This window comes from Nuphar pumila, chromosome 12, assembly GCF_984573655.1.
Source record: "Nuphar pumila chromosome 12, dmNupPumi1.hap1.1, whole genome shotgun sequence".
NCBI lineage: Eukaryota > Viridiplantae > Streptophyta > Magnoliopsida > Nymphaeales > Nymphaeaceae > Nuphar > Nuphar pumila.
In genome coordinates, this window is record NC_143260.1 from 31,601,575 (window position 1) to 31,625,617 (window position 24,043).

Genomic DNA, 24,043 nt, shown 5'->3' on the forward strand with positions numbered 1-24,043 from the left:
ACAGATACACAGGACAGTTATGATCCTTGGCTCAGTGACTCACTTTTATATGACTCGTTGCCTTATGAGGATTCATCTTTATTGACAGACAATGAACCCTATGCTTTCGATGTGGAACCGCATATGGAAGACATTCCTCCTACAACAACATCCTCACGTTTTTCTGGTCTTGTTTATTCTCGTAGAGCCCATCCAGTCAATGATGAGACTCCTTTACGACGTTCCACTCGGATTAGACATCCTATAGATCGTTGGGTAAGTTATAACAATTTCTCTTTGGATTTTCAAACATTTCTAATCAGAGTGTCCAAAGAAATAGAACCTTCCTCTTTTCATGATGTTGTACATTCCCGTGTCTGGGTAGAGGTGATGAATGAGGAAATGGAAGCATCCCATGAATGCAATACATGGGAAATTGTACCAAGGCCAGATAACACGAATGTTGTAGGGTCCAAATGGGTGTACAAGATCAAGCACAAACCGGATGGCAGTGTTGAGCGCTATAAAGCTCGTCTGGTCGCACGAGGCTTCACACAACAGTATGGGCAAGACTACGATGAAACATTCAGCCCAGTCGTAAAATTGGGCACCGTCAGGATTATCATTGCATTGGCATTACAACATGGATGGCCACTCAGTCAACTTGATGTTAAAAATGCCTTTTTGCATGGTGAACTAAAGGAAGAAGTTTACATGGAGCAGCCACCTGGTTATAGTGTGCATGATTCATTCAATTGGGTATGTAAACTTCGACGCTCTCTTTATGGCTTGAAACAAACTTCTCGATCTTGGTTTGAGAGTTTTTCCACGGAGATCCAGCATCATGGGTTCACTAAAAGTGTCCTAGATCATTCATTGTTCATATTCAAAAGTGATTCAGCTATTGTTTGGGTGCTTATATATGTTGATGACATCATTATTACCGGGAGTGATGAGGTTCACATATCTTGGGTTAAGTCTATGCTGATGGCTAAATTCAAGATGAAAGACTTGGGTCCCTTGCGATATTTTTTGGGTGTGGAAGTTGATAGTCGACATGAGACTATTACATTGAGCCAACATAACTACACCATTGATATTTTACTTGCTACAGGGATGGAGAATTGTAAACCAATTAGCACACCTTGCCTTTTAAATCATAAGCTAAGTGCAAAAGAAGGCACTACTTATCATGATCCTACTTTGTATCGTCGAGTTGTAGGGATGTTACAATACTTAACATTCACTAGGCCTGACATAGCATACTCTGTCAATCAGGCTTCACAGTTTATGCATGCTCCTACATATGTACATATGGAAGGAGTAAAAAGGATCCTTCGGTATTTAAAGGGTACGATTGGAGATGGCTTGATGTACACCAAGGGCACAACTTATGTTAAAATATATGTAATTCATATATATATATATATATATATATATATATATATATGTTTATATACATATATATATATATGTATTATCTAAAATACCCGAGTCATTTCACAAGTACTCGATAGGGGTACTTGTTTCTTTTCTTTATTTTTTGTAAATTCTTTTTTCTTTTTTATATTTTTGCCCACCTAAAAGGGGCCCCACCATGGAGTCGATGGGGCCCCCAACGGTCACATTTGTGACTGTTGGGGGCTCCCAACGACTCCATGGGAGCCCCTAGGTGGCTCTTTTTTTAAGGCCATAAGGTCACTCCTCCTCTCCTTCTTTTTGTGTATAAATACGGTTGACCCCTCTTGTATTTTTCACTCTTGAGAGTTCTCTCTCTTTTCAATAAGAGACATTTATATTTTTATGTTGTGTTGTCTCTTGTGGGTTTGGGTGTTAGCCCTTTTGTTTGTTCATTAGTGGATGTTGTAAGTGCTTAATGCACTCTGTGCTTTTCCGCATATTTCATTACATGGTATCAGAGCCTTGTGTGTGCTCTTCTTCTTAATATAACTAGTTGTGTAGCTATATTTTTTTCTTGTTGTATCTCTCTTCATTTATCCTCTTGTGAGTGATTAAAATGGAAGGAGAACAAAAGATTGATCTCTCCTTCAAGCTCAATGGCTTCAACTACATGATGTGGGCCGCCGCCATGGAGAACAACCTCAAAGGTAAAAAACTTTGGGGATACGTTATGGGCACCATTCCGGAACCACAACTCCAACTAACTAAGATGGATGGTGATCAAGAAAAAGCTCTTGAAGGAAATGCCCGCATGAAGGCCATTGAAGATCACCAATCTAAAGTGGAAGATTGGGAAAGTAAGCATGCCAAGATTCTTGCTTGGTTCATGAACAATGTGGAGCTCAAGATTTGCGCCAACATTGTCAAGTTTCGGATGGCTAATGAAGCATGGTTCTTTATGAAAGATATGTTTACTCAAAAAAACCTTGCTCGTCAATTCTTTCTTCAGGAAAAAATCTGGACTATCAAGCAAGGAGAAATGAGTGTAAGGGATTACTTTAACACTCTTGGTCCCCTATGGGATGAACTATCTTTACTAGAACCAAAATAGGTTTCTAGTGTGGATGTGGAATTAAGGAGAGAACAAATGGAAAAAGAGCACTTTTTCCAATTTTTACATGGGCTTAGGCCCGAATATGAACAAGTTAGATCTTTCCTCATACATAGATCTAAGCCTCTTCCCTTGGAAGATGCCATAGCCGAAATATGCCAAGAAGAAACTCGTCTTGGCATGATTAAAGGAGGAGATGATGTCTTGGCCGTATCAAAACCCGACAACCATATGAAAGCTTACAAACCTCCACATTTTGGAAGGCAAAATAATTATAATGGCAACTATAGAAAAGTCATTTGCCATCATTGTCAAGAGTCGGGTCATATAAGACCTAATTGCCCTAAGTTGAATGAAGCACCTAAAAATAAGGTTGCTTCCGTTGAAGAAGCTACTCAAAAGAAAGAGGAAACCATCAAAGGGAAGGAATATTTTTCTCTTGCTCAACTATCGGAAGCACTACAAACTCTACTCAAGATACCATCAACCTCGGGTGCCGCCATAGCTTCTTCCTCTCCTCCAGGTATGTCTTCTTGGATCCTTGACTCTGGAGCTTCCTTTCATATGACCCCTCTTGAAAATGAGCTTTCTGATTTGTGTAATAATTATAAAAACTCCTATGTTTCAACTGCCGATGGTACATCTTTACAAGTAAAAAGTTTTGGAACTTTAAACTTTTCAAAAGATTTCTTTGTGCCAAACGTGAGAGTTGTACCTTAACTTAATTTAAATCTCCTCTCTGTTGCTCAAATATGTGATCATAGATGTGAAATCTCCTTCTCAACTAAAGATTGCTCTATACAGGATCTCCGGTCCGGGAAGCAGATTGGGCAAGGTCATAGGAGGGGAGATCTCTATTACATTAGCAACTTGAAACTCCCCACTAACTCTTTTTGTAACCATGTTCAAGATAAAAATATTGAAATTTAGCATCAAAGACTTGGACATCCAAGTTTCTAAAAAATGTACTTTCCATTTGGAAAGAAATTTTGTAATGAGAAACATTTTGTTTGCAAGAATTGTATTTTTGGCAAAATGAAATCTACTCCTTTTCCAAACCGAATTTTTGTGTCCAAAAGACCTTTTGAGTTAGTCCATTCGGACGTTTGGGGTCCTTCCCCGGTCATGTCTAAAGGAGGGTACTCCTATTACGTTACTTTCATTGATGACTACACTAGGTATGTATGGATCTACTTTTTCAATTTAAAATCCGAAGTCTTTGACTTCTTCAAAAAATTTCATATGATAGTTAAAAATCAATTTTCAAGTAATATCTCTACTCTTAGATCCGATTCAGGTGGAGAATATTTATCAAATGAATTTCAAAATTATTTAGAAGTAAATGGAATTTGTCATCAAAGATCGTGTCCTAGGACTCCCCAACAAAACGGCTTGGCCGAAAGAAAGCATAGACACATCATGGAAACCACTAGGAGACTCCTTATTTCCAAAGAAATTCCAAAGAGTTTTTGGGCCGAAGCGGCCTTAACCTCAACTTACTTAATAAATAGAATGATATCTTCATCCTTACAAAATACATCTCCATATGAAAAACTATTTGAAAGAACACCCGATTTCAATAGATTAAGAGTTTTTGGATGTAAATGTTTTGTCCTTACCCATAAACGGGACAAATTATCTCCTAAAGCTATTGAATGTGTTTTCTTGGGATATGGAGAAAATCAAAAGGGTTTTAGATGTTTTGACTTGAAAAATAACAAACTCTATGTATCCAAAGATGTAACATTTTTGGAAAATGAAAATGGTTTTGTGAAAACTAAAGATATTGACGAAAGTGAATATGCTTTTTTATTTGATCTTCTATCTCAAGAAGATGAGACTCTTCAAGAAGAGGAAATCTCTAATGAGTCTTTGAATGACCTAGAGGATATTTCTCTTGACAATGTTACAGATGAAAGTGATAGACCAATCCAAACCTATGTTAGGCGTGGTCAACAAACTCAAATGAGCGCCTTAGAAAAATACTCTCAAGGATCCAACATAGAAGAAACCTCTTTAAGGAGATCCAGTCGGATCTCCAATCCTCCTAATAGGTTTGTTTCCTATGAGTCCCTAACTCCAAGATATAGAGCGTGTCTAATTGTGTTACACCCATTTTATGAACCTTCACACTATAATGAGGCCAAAAACATTCCCCAATGGGTTGAAGCCATGAACTTAGAACTTAGTGCCCTTGAAAAAGCAAAAACTTGGGAAATAACTTTGTTACCCACTGGAAAGAAATCAATTGGATGTAGATGGGTCTTCAAAATTAAAACTAAGAGTGATGGTTCATTAGAACGTTATAAAGCATGATTAGTAGCTAAAGGATATGCTCAAGAATATGGTATAGATTATGAAGAAACCTTCGCACCTGTTGCTAGAATGACTAGTGTTAGAACTCTTATTGTCATTGCGTCAGTGAAAAAATGGCCTATCTATCAACTAGATGTAAAGAATGTATTTCTAAATAGCGAATTAAATGAAGATGTTTACATGGATCCCCACCAGGAGTATCTATTGGTAAAAATAAAATTCTCAAACTTAAAAAGGCATTATATGGTTTAAAACAAGCCCCAAAGGCTTGGCATGATAGATTTAGTAATGTAATGACAAGTTTGAATTTTCGTTCATGTTATACTGACACTGCTTTGTTTGTGAAAAGTGCAGGGTCTTCAGTAGTTATTTTACTACTTTATGTTGATGATATGATCATCACTGGAAGTGATGAGCAAGGAATTTATGATATTAAGAAAGTTTTAAAAGAACATTTTGACATGTCTGATCTTGGTTTCTTAAGATACTTTTTAGGGATTGAAGTGGCGTACTCTCTTCGAGGGTACATTCTCTCTTAGATGAAACTGGCTGCTGATATTTGTTCTAAATCTGGTATCTCCGATGATAAGAAGACAGAAACCCCTGAAGTCATCAATGCAAAGTTAAGGTTGGAAGATGGAACACCTCTCGAGGATCCTACTCCCTACCGGCAACTTGTTGGGTCTCTAACCTACTTACCCATTACTCGGCCAGACATAGCTCATGTTGTCTACTCTGTCAGTCAGTTTCAACATGTACCTACAACCGTGCACATGAGTGCAGTCTTAAGGATCGTCAGATATATCAAAAACACCATAACTAAGGGAGTTTTTCTTTTCTCCTCCTCATCACTTGATTTAATTGCTTATAATGATGCTAATTGGGGAGGAAATCTCAATGACCGAGTCTTAACTACGGGATTTTGTGTTTTCTTAGGTGACTCTATGATTTCTTGGAGATGCAAGAAGCAGCACAAAGTATCCTTGTCCTCAACGGAAGCGGAATATCGTGCTATGGCCACTACAACCATGGAACTTGTATGGCTAAGAAGTCTCCTCAGTGATATGGGCATTGTCATCTATACTCATTCGAAGATGTGTTGTGACAACAAAAGTGCAATTTATATTGCAAGCAATCACACCTTCCATGAGCGTACTAAGCATATTGAGATGAACTGCCATTACGTACGTGATGAATACCTGAGAGGAACCATAGCACTACCTTACGTCACATCTTAGTACCTGTTGGCGGACTTCTTCACTAAGGCCCTTGTTGCTCCTCACTTTTTGTTTCTCCTTAACAAGCTTTCGGTTATATCCCCGTAAAGCTTGAGGGTGGGTGTTAAAATATATGTAATTCATATATATGTATATGTTTATATACATATATATGTATTATCTAAAATACCCGATAGGGGTATTTTTAGTCATTTCACAAGTACCCGATAGGGGTACTTGTTTCTTTTCTTTATTTTTTGTAAATTCTTTTTTCTTTTTTTACTTTTTATTTTTTATATTTTTGCCCACCTAAAAGGGGCCCCACCATGGAGTCGATGGGGCCCCCAACGGTCACATTTGCGATAATCAGAGTGCAAGAATTACAAGAAACAATCTCGTCCTCTATGCTTATTTGTGATAATCAGAGTGCTATTAATATTGCCTTCAATCCCATCCTTCATTGTCGCACGAAGCATATCGAGATCGATCAACATTTTGTTAGGCAAAAGGTGGAAGAAAAAGAAATTGAACATGCATATGTTCGGTCAGATATGCAAGTTGCTGACATCTTTACCAAGGGATTATCCACTCATCAGTTTTGGGCACTCAAAGGCAAGTTGAGCATGATCAAAGACCATACTCAACTTGAGGGAGGCTGTTAGTTTTGGATCATGGATCCGACCCGCACCACATTCCAAGGATCCATCTTGGGATGCGTGGGTGGTGGCATATTTGTAATTAGTTTTTACTTCTTGTGTAATGTCATACTATGTACAACACTTATAAATATTAAGTAAAAGAGGGAAAACCCTATTGCCGCCAACCCCTCTCTTCTCTCTTTTCTCTCTTTACCTCATCTTTAACCCTTGCAGGTGGATATTTCTGACAATCGGTTCCAAGATCGAAAACCCCCAAATTTTATTTGATTTTGATCATGGCAGCCGAATCCATAGCAAAAATCGAAACCCTTCCCCTTTTCCAGAAATTCAACAAAAACAAAAACACCTCTCATCAGGAAAAATCTAAAACCCCCAAATCATAGATTTGGGGTTTTAGGTTTAGGGTTGACAAAAACCCCAAATCCTCCCCTCACTGTGGATTTCCAGCAACCACTCAGCCGGAATAAAAAATTTAAAGCCCCCAAAACAAAAATTTTGTTTTGCTACTCACGGTAACCCCCCACACACACAGAATCGAACCCCTATTCGATCCCTCACCCCGTTTCCAAGAAGACCCGTACCTTTCTCCGATGAGTTTTCCGGCGATCGGAGGCTGGAGACGCGAAGACAGGGCCGACTGAAGTTTCCCCTCACTGCTGCCGTGACAGGAATGCTCGAGAAGGCCTTCGATGGCAGCAGGTAGTCGGAGTTTTTCCGGCGGCGATGGCTGCTGTTTGCCGCAGGTTTTCCGGCGATCGGAACCCTTTTCTCCCGCTTGCGCACACAGACAAAGAGAGAGTGAGACCGAGTAAAGAGGGCAAGACCCCCTCTCCACTTCCCCTTTATCGGCTAACCCCCTCCCCTCTTGCCGAGAGGCACGGGGTCGGTTACGCCGTGCGTAACCCCCCCTGCCCCTTTCTTGTTTTTCTGTTACAGACTTATCGGGCAACCCTTATCGGGTTGCCCTTTTTTTATACTCGTTACATCGGGTGTGGCCCGGGTCCGGACCCGAGACCCAGTAACCGACCCCGAGTAGGGTTCGTGCTTTACCCTTTCATATGGATCCAACTGTGGATCCTCGTGTTAGGTTTATATATACATATATATGTATTTATTTGCTTTAAATATTTATTATTTATATTTTTATTATTAGTTTTATTATTAATGTGGATATAAAGACCACTTTATGGGTCCTAGATCCGAAATATGGATCTTAGGTCCAAATTGCATGTTTCCAAACATTTTATAAAAATAATGGCAAAAACTTACGGTTTTTTACAGCTCTGATGCAACGAGTTGATAGAAAGTGTAAAGAAGTAAACTGTGCAAAAATTAGAAGAAAATCCTATTGACTTGTAAAGCTTATTTGCAGATTCTGCAGTGTAAAGTAAATCCATTGAACCAGTCGATACGAGCAGTTGGTGCTTCTGGAAGCCCTTGGAGACAACCCGTTTTTCTTACAGAAAATCTGATGGATCTAAATCGGATTACATAACCCCAAAGATCAATGTTGGGAACCACCAAACGAAGTAGTGTGACCCGACCCCTTAACAGAGGAAATGAAACCCTCTTGAAAGGGAAGAAAGAAGGAGATTAGGGAGGAAGAGAGAGCGACATCCAGAGTCCGGTATGTCTGCGTAGAGGAACAAACGACAGTCAAGGATGGTGAACTCCCTTGACGGAGCGTGAGTTGCCGGAAAACCTCTATTCTCCGGTTTCCCCCTCTTTCTCTTCCGAAAACTCGTAGAAGGCAGCAAAATCAGGAGCATGAGTTGCGGTGAGGATGCAAGCTCCATTTTGGTGGCAACTCTATCGCCTACATTTCCTATTTAGTCCTATGAAATTGCATGCTACCTTCGAGTTATGTGAGATGAAGATACGTGAGATGGAGAGAAGAGATGGACAAATGGGTACGTAGTACATACCTGAATGGATTCATCGTCGGTCGGTGGAGGTCGTCGGACGTCGGTGCAGGTCGCCGAATTTTGGATTTCGTTGATCGATTGACAGAGAGAGGAGAGAAGGGAGAAGGAGACTCAGATTCAGTAGAGGCGTAAAAATAAAAACCCTAAACCCTTTCGAGTTTTGTTTTCACGGCTTTTTCAAAATCTCTTTTTTGCCCTTATTAAAAAAAACTTGTTCTTTTAATTTTTTTTGAAAAAAAAACTTTAAAAAAAGGATAAAACAGTAAATCTCACCTTGCAGTACCCCTTTAATGGGGTACGCGCTTCCCAAAATAAATACACGCTTCCCTATGCATTTTGAAAGCGTCGCATTTCGCGCTTTCGAAGCGCGTATCGGGGAAGCGCACTTCCCGTACTGGACATGCGCTTTCAGTAACTTTGATATAAACACAATGCTAGAAACACGAAGTGTGCACAAAGGCACAAAGGAGAACTCTCACAAGTGCACAAAGGCACAAATACAAATTCACAAGAGCATAAAAAATATCAACTTCAATATATTGGGTCTCATGAGGGGCTTTACAAAAGCATAGCTAAAACTAGAGGGGGATCACCCCTATATATACACCACAAAGGGGAGCCACCTTGGGGAGTCCCAAAGGAGTCGTTGGGAGCCCCCAACGGTCCGTTGGGGGCTCCCCAATGACTCTTTTGGGGAGCCTTCCAAGGTGGCATGAAAACTACAAAAAAAGAATAAAAGAAAAAGAAAAAAGGAAAAGAGGAAAAACAAAAAGAATACAATCATATTCCTAAGTGGAATATGCGTAAAATGGGAAAATACAGAAATACCCTTTTCGGGTATTATGATCAATATATATATATATATATATATATATATATATATATAAGTATATATGTATAGAGATATGTATATATATAATATATATACGTACATAAGAATTACATTTTTAACACTTCCACCAGGTTTGAATTTAGCACATAGAAAAACCCTTCGGTTATGAAAAGCCCTGTATGGCTTAAAAGAAGCTTTCAAAGCTTGGTATGATAGGTTCAGTAATATGATGACACAACTTTTTTTTAAATATTGTTTTACTGACACTGCGCTATTTGTTAAGTCTTCCAATGCAGGAATGATAATATTACTACTTTACATTGGATGATATGATAATCCCAAGAGGTTATAAGCAGAGAGTTAATCATATCAAAGATGTGCTTAAAGACAACTTTGATATAACAAACCTTGGTTTTTTACGATATTTTCTTGGAATAGAAGTGACTTACTCACCTCGTAGTTATTTTTTATCACAAACTAAGTATGCAACAAAGATCATTGAACGATCATGACTCTCGAATGAAAAACGGGTTGATACTCCAGAGGTCATAAATGCAAAAATAAAGAAAGATGATGGAGAACCTCTATAAGATCCAACTCCGTACAGACAAATGATTGGAGCATTGTCTTATCTTTCTATTACTCATTCTGATATTTCTCATGTTTTTCACTCTGTTTGTAACGCCCCAAAATTTCGACTTGTGATTTCGAAAACCTTACCGAAAAACCTTTCAAAGATTTAAAGTTTAATATTTAAAAACAACAGCGGAAGACATTTAGAAAGGGACACAAGTCAACAATCCTGGGTACGTTAGCTGAAAAACCATTATTCACATGTACAACATCTTAAAGGAATTTAAGAAATAAGGCAATCGATTAAAATCTGCAGTTTATTACAAAATGGGTCTTTTATTCCAAAGTTCAATAAATCTAAGAAAAACTCCAAAAAGTCCCAGAGTCAAGCCGCCAGCAGAAAGAAAATGAATCTTGATCCACGTTGCACCACGCCATCGGCCGCCAGTGAAGTCCTACTCCTCACCTGCCCATGAAATGGGTCAGTTTCATAACAAACTAGTAGGTGCACGAACAGATAAGTAGAATGAAAATAAAACAGGACATTCATGAGATAAGCAATTATGATATTTAAGCAATTAAAGCAGTTGTAGTCTATTCTAGCAAATGTGATAAGTGCAAAGAGAAGCAGTGTAAGTCTCAGTCATCTATATCTATTCATGAATATCTTATTTAAGTTCTGATATTAACTGGCCTGTGGGTACGCACAAACGCGAAACGTAGAAACAGCCGAGACCAATCCGGGGGTTTATTATGTCAGGTGTTTTCATTAACCCGGATGGCTGACTGAGTCCGCTCCTAAGGGGACGGTCAGTGACCAAGAGAGTAAATCCCCAAAGGCATTCGTGGCCCATGGATGCATCCAACTTCTGCAGAAGTGCCTGGGAGTTACCACCTAGGATAATTTATGGTAATCTCAATTCCCCTAACTCCGATGACTGGGGAAAACCGAGTCTTTTGCTCGTGGGGTGGTTGTTAACAACCTGTCCATCGGAGTCTTTGTACCATCCATCCTCTCCCTTGATGAACCGTGAAGATCGGATGGGTACGACGGGGGTTTCTTAACCGTCGTCCCATCCTATATGCTCTGGTCCATTAGACCCACTCGAGCATCTTGCCTGTGAAGGCGAAATGGTCACCATTTTATGTGATCTCAGCATTTTGCTAATAGCATTCATCGAGGTTGCCACAACCTCATCATTCCACCATCGTAACCCACATGGGACGTACTTGTCCAAAAGTACGATCGTACCTTCCTAGAGGTACAACTACGATGGAAGGGCAACATAATGGTATATGATTCTTTTGGTTCTTATATGACATGTTTTGCTTTTCTGAGCAATTGGCCTGTGGAGGCCGATATTACCATATCAAAAATCAGTAAAGTATAGATTTCACCCTTCAATTACCCTCCATGATCTTACATAAAATTCATACCGTACCTGCCTTAAGGTTTGGTTATAATGGCAATTGCAGTGGTTTTGAGTCTCTTCACAAAATCTATCTTAAGTATGCAGTTTCAAAGGAACAAGCATGCATAATAGACAATTATGAGTTAAGTAATTGTACACGTAAACAGGCATGCCAAGTAAACTACTTGATTTTTTTTCTAGAATGAGTCTACCCAAAGAATTTACATTATGCAATTTCAAAAGAATCACACAGAGTAAAACATGGATCAACACATACTTCTTCAGATACGCAAATATGCAAAAATAATCATTCTATCTCAGAAGTCTTATTTTATTTAGTTCATATACACTATTCGTGCGACTTTGCCCTACCTCGGGATGTCTTGCAGCTGCGTGCGTCTACGCGTGTAGATGATACGAGGCTCGGGCCGCGGAGCCAGAGCGAGGGTCCGATGCGAGGTCTGCAACAGTGCTATGTTAATAATAATGCTGAGCAAAAGAAAGACAAACCTGCCTAGGGAAAAGAGAGGCAGCAGAGGTGTGCCCCTGCTGGCCGAAAACAGACAAGCGGCGGGGGAACAAGCCCCTGCCTAAACATAGCGTAGCGGCAGGGGCCAACCCCTGCCGACAGCCACCAAGTGGCAGGGGCTGAGCCCCTGCCAACGGCACACAGTGGCAGGGGCTGAGCCCCTGCCGACAGCAAAGGATGGCAGGGGGCCAGCCCCTGCCGGAAGCATAAGGATGGTAGGGGGCCAACCCCTGCCAGAAGCACATGGATGGCAGGGGGCCAGCCCCCTGCCGAAAGCACAGGTCGGCAGGGGCCAACCCCTGCCGTCAGCACGAAGTGGCAGGGGCTGAGCCCCCTGCCGACAACCCAGGTCGGCAAGGGCCAGCCCTGCCGACAGCACCAGACGGCAGGGGGCCCAGCCCCTGCCGAAGGCACAGGTCGGCAGGGGCCAACCCCTGCCGACAGCACGAAGTGGCAGGGGCTGAGCCCCTGCCGACAATACAGGTCGGCAAGGGCCACCCCTGCCGACAGCACCAGACGGCAGGGGGCCCAGCCCCTGCCGAAGGCACAGGTCGGCAGAGGCCAACCCTTGCCGACAGCACGAAGTGGCAGGGGCTGAGCCCCTGCCGACAATACAGGTCGGCAAGGGCCACCCCTGCCGACAGCACCAGACGGCAGGGGGCCCAGCCCCTGCCGAAAACACAGGTCGGCAGGGGCCAACCCCTGCCGACAGCACGAAGTGGCAGGGGCTGAGCCCCTGCCGACAATACAGGTCGGCAGGGGCCAACCCCTGCCGACAGCACGATGTGGCAGCAAAAAGGGGTGCCGCAGGGGCCACCGGTCCCCTGCCGGCACTCCGGCGATCCCCATCGAGAGAAGGGGACGACAGGGGCTGCGTAAGCCACCTATCGGGGCCCCGATGGTACAGGGAGGCAGTGGGAGGCCTGCGGCAGCGGCTGCGAGCCTGCCGGCCTCCCGGTGAGGTGACAAGGAGGGGGGTGAGGAAGAAAAGAGGGAGGAGAAGAGAAGAACGGCGTACCTGGGGGGGGGGTTCCCGGCGTCGGCGGCGGGCGCAGCAGGGAAGGAGACCGGCGCGGGGGAGGAAGCTCGAGAGGGCTGCGAGAGGGAGGCGAGACTCCCCTCGCCCTCCGACCTCTCTCTTAAAGGCGAAGGGGGCACCGGAAGGGGAAACCCCTGGTGGGTTTCCCAAATCCTCCCGTAAGAGAAGGGGGAGAAGGGGGGGGGGAGTTGCGGCGCCCGAACGCTCGGGTTTCTTAAAACCCTAAATAAAAAGGGGCCCGGGTCGGGTCGGGTCCGGACCCGACCCGGGTCCAAACAGATTTTTTTTTTTTAAAATGGGGTTTTACACTGTTAGTCAATTTCAACATGCTTCTACTACAGTACATATGAGTAATGTAATGAGAATTGTTAGATATATTAAGAATTTCATCAATCATGGATTGTTTTTATCATCTTCTTCCTCGTTAGAAGTCATTGCATATTCTGATTCTGACTAGGGAGGAGATGTAAATGATAGACGTTTAACCACTGGTTTATGTGTATTTGTAGGTGATTCCCTAATTTTATGACGATGCAAGAAGCAGCAGAAGGTATCGCTTTCATCCACTGAAGCTGAGTATCATGCCATGACAACAACCACATCTGAGTTAGTATGGTTGCCGCAACTACTGGAAGACTTGAGAATTCACATCGCAGAACCCTCCATATTATGTTGTGATAACAAGAGCGCGGTTTACATTGCAAGCAATCATACATTTCATGAGAGGACAAAACATATTGAAATGGATTGCCATTATGTTCGTGAAGAATTTCTGAAAAAGACCATCACATTACCTTACGTTCCATCGGAGTACCAACTCACAAACTTCTTTACTAAAGTGCTTCTGTCACCTCGATTTTATTTTTTACTTGACCAACTCTTGGTTATTCCACCATAAGTTTCAAGGGGGGGTGTTAAGATTTATATATATAAACCGAAATACCCATCAGGGGTATTTCGGGTTTTTTACTATAATAGGCGTCAACCCATTAGGGGCTAATCATATTTTATTTTTTGTTGGAGCTGCCCCCAAAGGTCACAAATGTGACCGTTGGGAGCAGCCCAACAGCCATATGGAGCTGCCCCCTTTAGTACCCCTTTGTATTATAAATAGGCCCTTGTATTTCTCACTCTTCTAAGAGTACTTCTATGCAATAACAAATATATTTTGACTCTTGTGTGGGTGGTTCGGTTATTCAGTCAATTATTCTACTTGATTGAAGTGTGTTCTTGCATGTCCATAAATTACTTTTTTTGGATTTAGTCCGTTTCATTACAATCCAAACCAAAGCAAGTGTAGATTGGTCCGAGATGGATCCGATCTCACACAAACAAACCAAACCAAAGCAAACAAGTCCAAAACCCAACCAAATACTCGACCCAAATACACACGGGTCCAAACGAGAAGAAATAGATTTGATCAATCCAAACAAAAAGAACGAGATCCAGATCAATCTGTAACAATGGAGTGGATCACGTTCATGGAGCGGAATCAGCGGATCTTGTTATCTGGACCGGGATTCTAGATCGGGTCCTCTTATGAACAGATCGAGATTGTACGGACCAGATCCTCTTCCAAACATATCTGGGTCGGTCAGTAACAATATGTCAAATGATCTTTTCCTGTTTCACATGTATACATGTTTGTGTGTCTGGATATACATATGTATACATGCATATTTTTGAACTGAAAATTATTTGTTATGACTTGATACAATCGGTTTGTTTATATATCTAATACATTAGTCATGCATAGTATGACTTCTCCAGTATATGTATCTGGTATCAAAAATATAATACCTTATAATGGCAGGATGTATATATTTCAAAATTGGTAATTTTTTTTATAGGCAAGGTGGGGTAGGCCCTGTGCTTACATGCAATATTTGTTATGAATTGCATTAACTTTTTAAATATTTGAAACATTACTTGGAAGTAGATTCTATATGATAATTTATTTTTTCCCTTCCCGTTGTCTAATTGGATAAGAATCAAAGATGTTTGGTGTTAAATGCCCATGAATTATAAGTGCATTCTGTCATTTTTGCTTTATGATTGGAATTTTAAACTTAAAGATCTGTATCTTGGCTTGTAACTATACTATACTTTAAACTTGATCATCATTTCAGCAAAGATACTGTTGGACAATATGAAAGCCATTCTGCATTCACTCTTCCTGGGATGTACAGAGTTGTTAATGGCATTGATGTTTTCGATCCAAAGTTCAATATTGTATCCCCCGGCTGTGATATGAGCATTTATTTTCCATGTTCAGAAAAGCAAAAGCGATTAACTTCACTGCATGGAATGATTCAGAAGTTGTTATTTAGTTCAGAACAAACTGATGAGTGCATGTGAGTAGTGCTTTGCAACTTTTATGCCATAGTTTTTTTCTTTTGCCTGATTTTTAGTTGCTTTACTTTTTGTTTGACAGAACTTCATTAATTTGGTCAGCATATGCAGTATATTCTGGTAGTGGTAAATTTCATACTGAACCATGGTTTTAGCCTCATCATCATGGATGGAATATACATTTTTCCTTATTCACAAAAGAAGCGATACATTTTTTATGTAACATATATTTTCCTAGGTTTTGATTTTTGTATTACAGTCGGTCTTTTTTATGGTGCTGAATTGTATAAAATGTGTTCTTGACGTCATCGGATCTGGATCTGATGCGTCTATTCATATTAAGAATGGGTTTCTTTGATGATTGGTGATGAGGTGCAGCAACACACTTGAAATGTGCAGTCACATTGTACCTGATCTTATATGATATATATCAGAAGATATTCCCACTTACACTTCTACATACTAAAGCATCATATAATATAATACATAAAATGCCACTTGGTCTAGTACCATGGCCTATGTGATTTCAAAACTTCTCATGTTGAAACTCTTTATTCAATATCTGTTATGTGGATGATCATGACCTTCAAGTGTTGGTTGATGTTCATAATTCGATGCTATATGCTATCACTAGCTAAGGTGGTGTCACTAACAAAAACTCTCTCAAGCTGTATTGCGAAATATTCTTTAGGGCATGTTTGGAAAATGAATCACATTATCTAAAATCCCATGAATTAGTTTCTTATGTTTATTTATGAAACAGGACGTTACAATTTATTGTGCTTGGCTTTTTAAAATAGAAAGTTGGATTTTTCTAGATCTAAAACCTTTTTCAAATTCATTTGATTTTTTATATCTAAACCTAATCAGGTTCAAACCAATATCATTCTCCTGTTGATGTGATCTATGTATGATTGAAATAAATCCAAATTTCAATATGGTTGAATAGGCAAATGTTTCACACAATACTAACTCCAAATTTCAACTCCATTTACTATAGCTTCAAGGTTGATGAATTTGCATGTATAAATCCAATGAGACAGAAAGAGCACAAAATTTTTGGGTGAGAAAAACTTCTATGAGAAGTGAAGTTGGTTTGGGTGGGTGGGTGGGGGGAGGGGAAGTTCTGGCTTCAAATCCTTTGAAAATCAATTTAACCAAGATCCATTCCCAGTTTGAGAAAATAGATCCTCTTCTTGGTTCATTTTTAGTACCATATGAGAAAGTATTCATTTTTATGCAAATAAGATCACTGCCTCACTTTTCAAAATCATGCTCAGGATCTTGGAGACTTTTCCATTCCTTTTCATGAGATGAATCGTGACTTCATGCGCAAGATTCAAAAGAAAGAAATTGCAGAGGCTTTGAAGAAAATGAATTCAAGAAGGGCAGTTGGCCCAGATGGTATACCTATCGAGGCTTGGAAATGCTTGGGAGAGAAAGGTTTAGAATGGTTGACAAATCTTTTTAAGATTTGGCGGACAAATAAGATGCCTAATGAGTGGAGGAAGAGTACTTTGGTGCCTCTATATAAGAATAAGGGTGATATACAAGATTGCACAAACTATCGTGGTATAAAACTCATGAGTCATACTATGAAACTTTGGGAGAGGGTGATTGAGTCTAGGTTGAGGAAGGTTGTCATGATATCGGAGAATCAATTTGGTTTTATGCCTGAAAGATCTACTATGGAAGCTATACATCTTCTTAGACAACTTATTGAGAGAAATAGAGAGAGGAACAAAGATTTGCATATGGTTTTTATTGATTTGGAGAAGGCTTACGATAAAGTATCTAGGGACGTTCTCTGGTGGACAATGATGAAGAAAGGTGTTTCTCTCAAGTACATTAGTATAATTAAAGATATGTATGAAGGAGTAGTAACCAATGTCCGCACTTGTGGAGGGGTGACAACCAATTTTCCTATAACGGTTGGGTTACATCAAGGATCTGCTTTAAGCCCTTTCCTATTTGCTATAGTGATGGATGAGCTTACGAGATCAATTCAAGAAAATGTGCCGTGGTGTATGTTGTTTGCTGATGATATTGTTTTGATTGATGAGTCTAGAGCTGGGGTTAATGCTAAGTTAGAATTATGGAGACAGACATTGGAAGCAAGAGGTTTTAAGTTGAGTAAGAGTAAGACAGAATACATGAAATGTCTATTTAGTAAGCAACGAAATAGAGATGGGAGTGTAGTGAAGCTTGGTGAGCAAGAAATATCAATGGATGATTATTTCAAATATTTGGGATCTATCATTCAAAAGTATGAAGAAATTGATGAAGATGTAAATCATAGGATAAAGGTTGGGTGGATGAAATGGAAAAGTGCAACTGAAATGTTGTGCGATCGTAGAATGCCATTGCGGTTGAAGGGAAAGTTTTATAGGACGACTATTAGGCCCGCTTTACTATATGGTACGGAATGTTGGGCTGCCAAGAGATATCATATTCAAAAAATGAGTGTAGCTGAGATGCATATGCTTAGATGGATGTGTGGAAATACAATAAAAGATAAGATTCAGAACGAGGAGATACGTAAGAAGGTAGGCGTTGCACCCATTGAAAATAAGATGAGAGAGAATCGTTTACGGTGGTTTGGACATATTCGACGAAGGCCTAATGATGCTCCAGTTAGAAGGATGGAGAAATGGGAAAATATATTAGTTAAAAGAGGTTGGGGTAGGCCTAGGAAGACATGGATGGAGGTGATAGGAAAGGATATGAATGCTTTGAACCTCACCGAGCACATGGCATTGGATAGAAATGAATTGAGGAGAAGGATTCATGTGGAAGACCCAGAATGATTTTCTTTGTTGGTTCATATCGCCGACCCCAATGGTTTTGGGATGAAGGCGTAGTTGTTGTTATTTGTATTTATTACCAGTTGTGTGATGCTTGTTCTTGTGAATCTGTTTTTCCTTTTGTTTGTTAATTTCTATCTTGGGATCTCTGGTTCAGTGGTTGGTTGAGTGATCAGTCGAAGCCAATCATCTTTTCTATGGCAAGGCTTGATAAAGTGAAGAACATAACAGGCTTGGTAGAGTGGTATGGCAAGCACACCAAATTAAGGGAACTCGTCAACCTTGTCATCGTTGCTGGTTACCATGATGTGAAGAAGTCTAATGACAGAGAGGAAATACAAGAGATTGACAAGATGCATCAGCTTATGGAAAAGTATAAATTGAATGGCCAGATGCGCTGGATATGCTCTCAAATGAATAGGGCACGTAATGGTGAGCTTTATCGTTATATAGCCGATACGAGGGGTGCTTTTGTACAGGTACCTCACTCAGTCATCCGAAGTTTTCTTAGAAACCTTTTATGAATTCTAACCTTCATATTGTTATCCTTCTCAGCCTGCCTTTTATGAAGCATTTGGACTTACTGTCGTGGAAGCCATGACATGTGGCCTGCCAACTTTTGCTACTTGTCATGGAGGACCTGCTGAGATTATAGAACATGGTAAATCAGGTTTTCATGTGGATCCCTATCATCCTGATGCTGCTGCTGAACTCATGGTCAACTTCTTTGAACGGTGTAAGACAAATCCAGGACACTGGGAGGAAATCTCTGCTGGAGGATTGCAACGCATCCATGAAAGGTTTCTACTTGCTTCTCTGTTAAGGTTTCCATTGTTTTTTAATAAGTTATGGGAACCGTTCACTTGCAACTCAATTGGTATAATGGATTTATCATTAACTGCTTCAGAAACCACCTCCCTATCGGTTTCCTCGTTTTTGACATTAGTATGACCTCTGTTTTTCAGATCCACATCTGTCCATGCACAATATTTCACCTTGTTCTTTTTCCCATGGGCAACTTTTAGTTCTCTCTTATCTTATTGGTCTTGGACTTCTGCAGCACTAACTGTATGTGAAAAATTACAGGTATACATGGAAGATTTACTCTGAGAGATTGATGACCTTGGCTGGAGTTTATGGATTTTGGAAGCATGTCTCCAAGCTTGAAAGGCGTGATGTGCGGAGATATCTTGAGATGTTCTATATCCTAGAATTCCGTGAGCTTGTAAGTTCATTATCTTTCTCCATTCTTTTGGTATTTCTTGCAAATAATGACTATTGGCCTGTTGTTTCCAATAACTGCTATTGAAAATTGGAATTACACAGTTTCATTATATTCTAACATAGGAGATGAACTATTAATGTACGTGATTGAAGTATTAAGCATTTGTGTACCAATTAGATATGGTCCACTGTCTTTTGATGTTGAGGGCTTCTCTGATTTTCCAGATGGTCAGCAGGACCACTTGACATATATGTCCGTCGTCTTGTTGGTCATCTGCAGAATCCATTTTCGAAGTGGACCGTCGGATCTGTTCTTTTCCAATGATGATCATGTGATTTGCAAGATCATTGGTTGGAAACAGGATCCTGCAGTTTTATATGTCAAAGTCTGACAATTTGTGTTTAATCTGTTAGGCAAAATCTGTCCCGCTTGCAGCTGATGATCAAGCATGAAGAAAATGAATTTTACGCTGTGGATGGTGTACCTTATTTTTCTATTGCTAACAAGAAGCAGCATTGTACCATTCATCTCATCAGTGGATTTGGCTATCATGCTTAATGCAACAAAAATCTGTCTTGCTTGTTGGTTGTATGTGTGAACTGTTCAATTTTACAGATGATATTGGGTTTCCTCTCTCTCTTAGTAAAACTTTTGTAAAGGTCCAGCCTAATAAAGCCACAGATTCCCTTGAGAACTGATGAGACTAGGTACACTTGTTTGATGGGCCAAAGGTCCAGAAACTCATGAGGGTCGTCTCTCTTGGCAGTAAAGCTCTTTTCTTGTTTCACATTAACATGTGTCACATGCTTACTTTTTTCAATAAGCCAGTGCGGCGCGACGGTTCTTCATTATTGCCGCAAGTCTTTCTATCGCTATGTCACAAGCATCGAATGCTTCACGAACCTGCAACGCGTCAAGCTGCTCAAGCTAGCCAACCTAATGGTCAAAGGTTGTGTACCAACACCTTAACACCTTTGCATGTGCTGAATCATTTTTATTGACCCTATGCATCATCTCGTGCGCAGCTACTTAGCGGAAGCTGATCAAGTGCATTTTCAAATGCACATTCCATGAAAGAACAAGATCTTGCGGCTCTCGGTCCGAAGACTAGTTGATGACTGAATACCATAAAGAAGAGCACCACTTAGACTCATTCGTCGATGCTTAGGCATTCACTCGTCTAGTCCTGAGTCACCATACTCGGTTGGAACCACTTAAGGTGATTCTTGGGAGAATTAACTTTAATCTCCATGCACCTCCGTACGTTCAACCGTTACGTGTGAGACACTCCATCCTCTAATCTGCTGACACTGCTTAATTGAACAATGCTCCATGTTTGTGTTGCCACGCATCGATGCACTAACGACGATATTGATGCCTATTGCATGTCGTGCTAACGTGTATCGTGCATTTTTATACTCTATACATTTTTCACTCAATAGAGCTTTGCACTGCACGTATCCTATTTCTCAAGATCGGCTTGAGACAACATGATAACTACTATTTTTTTCCTTCTTGAATGCATTATAAAGAGAGAATGTTTTGGAGAATGGTTGATCGGGGGCTGCAGCATAGAAATCCACCTCAAGTTTGCATTGGATATTAGATGGACCATAATCCACTCAATTGGATTTGGCGTTTTCCTAGCAGATCCAATTGATTAATTACTTTTTTGAGTAATTGGCAAAAGGACATTGACCGTAAGTACGTTAGGCAGAGCCAGCGCGATTAGGTCTTGATCCGGGGGGGGCGGTTTTCCCCAGTAAAAATTAAAAAGAAAACCTGGCTGAGGACCACTGGTTGGGATGTCAGCTTGGAAACACGGTATCGATTCAATATCAGAAGTGACAAGGGCATGGGGATAATCTTCTGAGTGTTCCAACTGCTAACTTGATACTATTCCGAGTCCATATCCAATATGGCCGGATCCCATGGTTACTGCATTAATTAGATCATTCTGATACTTGGCATCTGGCAACCAATGTTCCTGTTCCGAAACCAAACATGCCCAGTTAGGAAGATCAGAGGTGCACACGGGACGGATATGGGGATGGATTATTTTCTGAATTGGGATTTTAAACAGCAGGACCAAATCCAGTCTGAATCCGAACTTGATTTGTTGCAGTGCAGAGTTAAAGTTGGTTCCAAATTTTATATGGTTCTGGCCTACTTTTGGCTCTATAACATAAAGTTAAATCTTACATGATTCTATATAATGTTATTTTTCCTAGGATTATCGTGCGAAAACCCAGATTTCCGGCAGCGGGATTTGTGATATTGGGTTTAAAACTTCTAACTATCCAGAATTAGGTCCGGATTCGACCCATTGAGTACCAACCCGAGATCCACCTGACTCGACCTCTTCCCTGGCTCTTAAACCCTACCTGAGGCTAGCACCCACCCAGAGCCCGCCATCCGTCTCTTGTCCAACCCTTCATGGTCATCATGGCCAGGCGAGCCCTCGCCTCCCTCCTCCTCCACAAGACCCTCCTTTCTTCCTCCTCCTCTGTTCCTTTCCTCTCTAGATTCCGACCCTTCCTCTCCGCTGTTCATCGAGGCCAGCATCCGGCCGGCCGTTGTCTCTTCTCGAGGCCCAAGACCACGTTCTCCTCCGGCCGGTACTCGCCATTCCTCTCCGAACTTGAGCAACAGGTCACTCAAGGAGACCATTCTTCTCGACGGCTGTGACTACGAGCACTGGCTCATCGTCATGGAGTTCTCGGAGAACCCGAAGCCTTCCGAGGATGAGATGATCGCTGCCTAAGTCAAAACCCTAGCCGCGGTCATCGGGAGGTATCATTCTTTTGTTCTTCTTGGCTTTCTCCTCTGTTTTTTTATTTTTCTTGCCCTGAATGAATTTCTTTTTCTTTTGTTGTTTTTTGTGTGAATCTTGGGATCGATTAGCGAGGAGGCAGAAGAAGATCTACTGGGTATGCACGACAACCTATACCGGATTCGGCGCGTTGATCTCCGAGGAGCTATCGTACAAAGTGAAAGGTTCGGTGGTCTTCTTGTCCATTTTACTTCAATTTCCTGGAATTCTGAAGGGTTTTTCCTTCTTTTGTTTGAACTTCTACATCACCCAGAATTTGAAATTTTTGGTAATTTTTTTGGAGCGCGGTGTTATTGGAAGAGCTCTCATACAAAGTGAAAGGTTGTTCTTTCTCGTCCATTTTTTGCTTCCTGTTCCTGGAAAATTGGAGAATTTTCGGTTGGATTTATGCGGTACCAACATTTCTAAATTTGTTGTTTTTTCTTTCCATAAAATTTGGAGTTATGAGCAAAAACACCCATGGTAAATTTGGTAATTGATCGGGACTTCTCTTAAATTTCTTCTGTTTTTGTTCCTCATTCATGAGTTCATTCGTTTTTCTGTTTAACTTCTTGGACACCAGTGTCTTAGAATTTCAGGATACCAATGTTGAAGAATTCGGATTTATTTATAGAATTATGGGTTTTGATGGTTTTGTTTCAGGATTACCCGGAGTTCTGTGGGTGTTGCCCGATTCTTATTTCGATGTGCCCAACAAAGACTATGAAGGTTGTTTCTTTGTTTTTTTTCCTTTTTTAAAATCTGTTTTCATGCATCTGATTGTTGTATTTACTTGTTCAAATTTTCCTAATGTTCTTATCTATTAAAATTCACTACAGGGGACCTCTTTGTTGATGGGAAGGTTATCCATAGACCGCAGTATAGATACAACGAGAGGCAGCAGACCAGAACTAGGCCACGCCCTAGATATGATAGGCGAAGAGAAACAATGCAGGTCGAGAGAAGGGAGCCAATGCGAAGGGACGGTCCACCACCAGTAGAGAACAGGAATCCAGTGCCAATGGAAAGTAGACAATCATTTCTGGGGCAACATGGAGAATCTGCAACTCAGAGCCATGGACACACAAGAGCAGAGAATTTGGAGCAGGGGTATCGGAATATTGTGCCTGAAACGAGATTTTGAGCCTAAGTTGTTGTAGTGTGGTGTGTGTTGGTCTTCTTTACACTAGTTGATTCAGCACTTCCATCAGATACGGTGGCTGCTGCGCTGACAGTAGATCTGAATCTTACCTCTTGGTTCATTTGTAGCTCAAAGAATTGTTATCACACAATGTCAGCCAGATAAGTTTTCATCAATGAATATAAGTTTGTCCATTTTGGCATGTATCAATGTATGTTGCTAGTCTTGGCACCAAGCCTATGTTCTGTTTTCACACAATGTTTGCTTGTTATGTTCAGCCATTCACTTGTACTCTATATTTGATTAGTGCCATTTGAGATATGCAGTTAGATACCTTTATTATTATTATTATTTCGTTTATTATAGGGAGCGACTACACTTGGGTTCAGAGACTTGGCTGTGCTGGTCTTAGCATGCTGTACCTGTGGCTGTGATTCCAGCGGCATAAAACCCTGTTGGCGCCCCTTTGGCCCTTGGGATTGGAGTTATTTAGTACTTTATGGTTTGTAATTAGGGATGGCAGTGGACAGGGGCGGGGCGGGGCGGGGGACAAGGTCTCCACCCCCACCCCGTCTCTAAAATGTAACCTTCATCCCCGATCCACCCCCGTGACGGGGGAGACTTTGGACCTCCACCCCCGCCCCGTCTCAACATTCTAATCCCCGCCCCGTCCCTGCCCCGCCCCACCCCCATCCCCGCCCCCTATAAGAAATTCA

The 24,043-nt window shown here is 41.0% G+C and overlaps 1 protein-coding gene and 1 long non-coding RNA gene across 2 annotated transcripts in view; both read left to right on the plus strand.

Annotated features, from left to right (window-relative positions):
- LOC149820539 (sucrose synthase 2-like) overlaps positions 1-20,161 on the plus strand; it is a 74,755-nt gene extending 54,594 nt beyond the window's left edge. Inside the window, exons 11-15 of the mRNA XM_089982458.1 lie at positions 15,123-15,347; positions 18,307-18,628; positions 18,705-18,949; positions 19,236-19,374; positions 19,788-20,161. Of these exons, the coding sequence (XP_089838584.1) occupies positions 15,123-15,347; positions 18,307-18,628; positions 18,705-18,949; positions 19,236-19,374; positions 19,788-19,826 (970 nt within the window). The 3' untranslated portion in view covers positions 19,827-20,161. The remainder of the gene's footprint in view (positions 1-15,122; positions 15,348-18,306; positions 18,629-18,704; positions 18,950-19,235; positions 19,375-19,787) is intronic.
- A 1,523-nt stretch (positions 20,162-21,684) lies between these two features.
- LOC149820540 (uncharacterized) lies at positions 21,685-23,521 on the plus strand. Its single transcript, XR_016426689.1, has 4 exons — positions 21,685-22,167; positions 22,279-22,371; positions 22,850-22,915; positions 23,026-23,521. It is a non-coding gene; the product is annotated as an uncharacterized LOC149820540 (long non-coding RNA).
- The last annotated feature ends 522 nt before the right edge of the window (positions 23,522-24,043 follow it).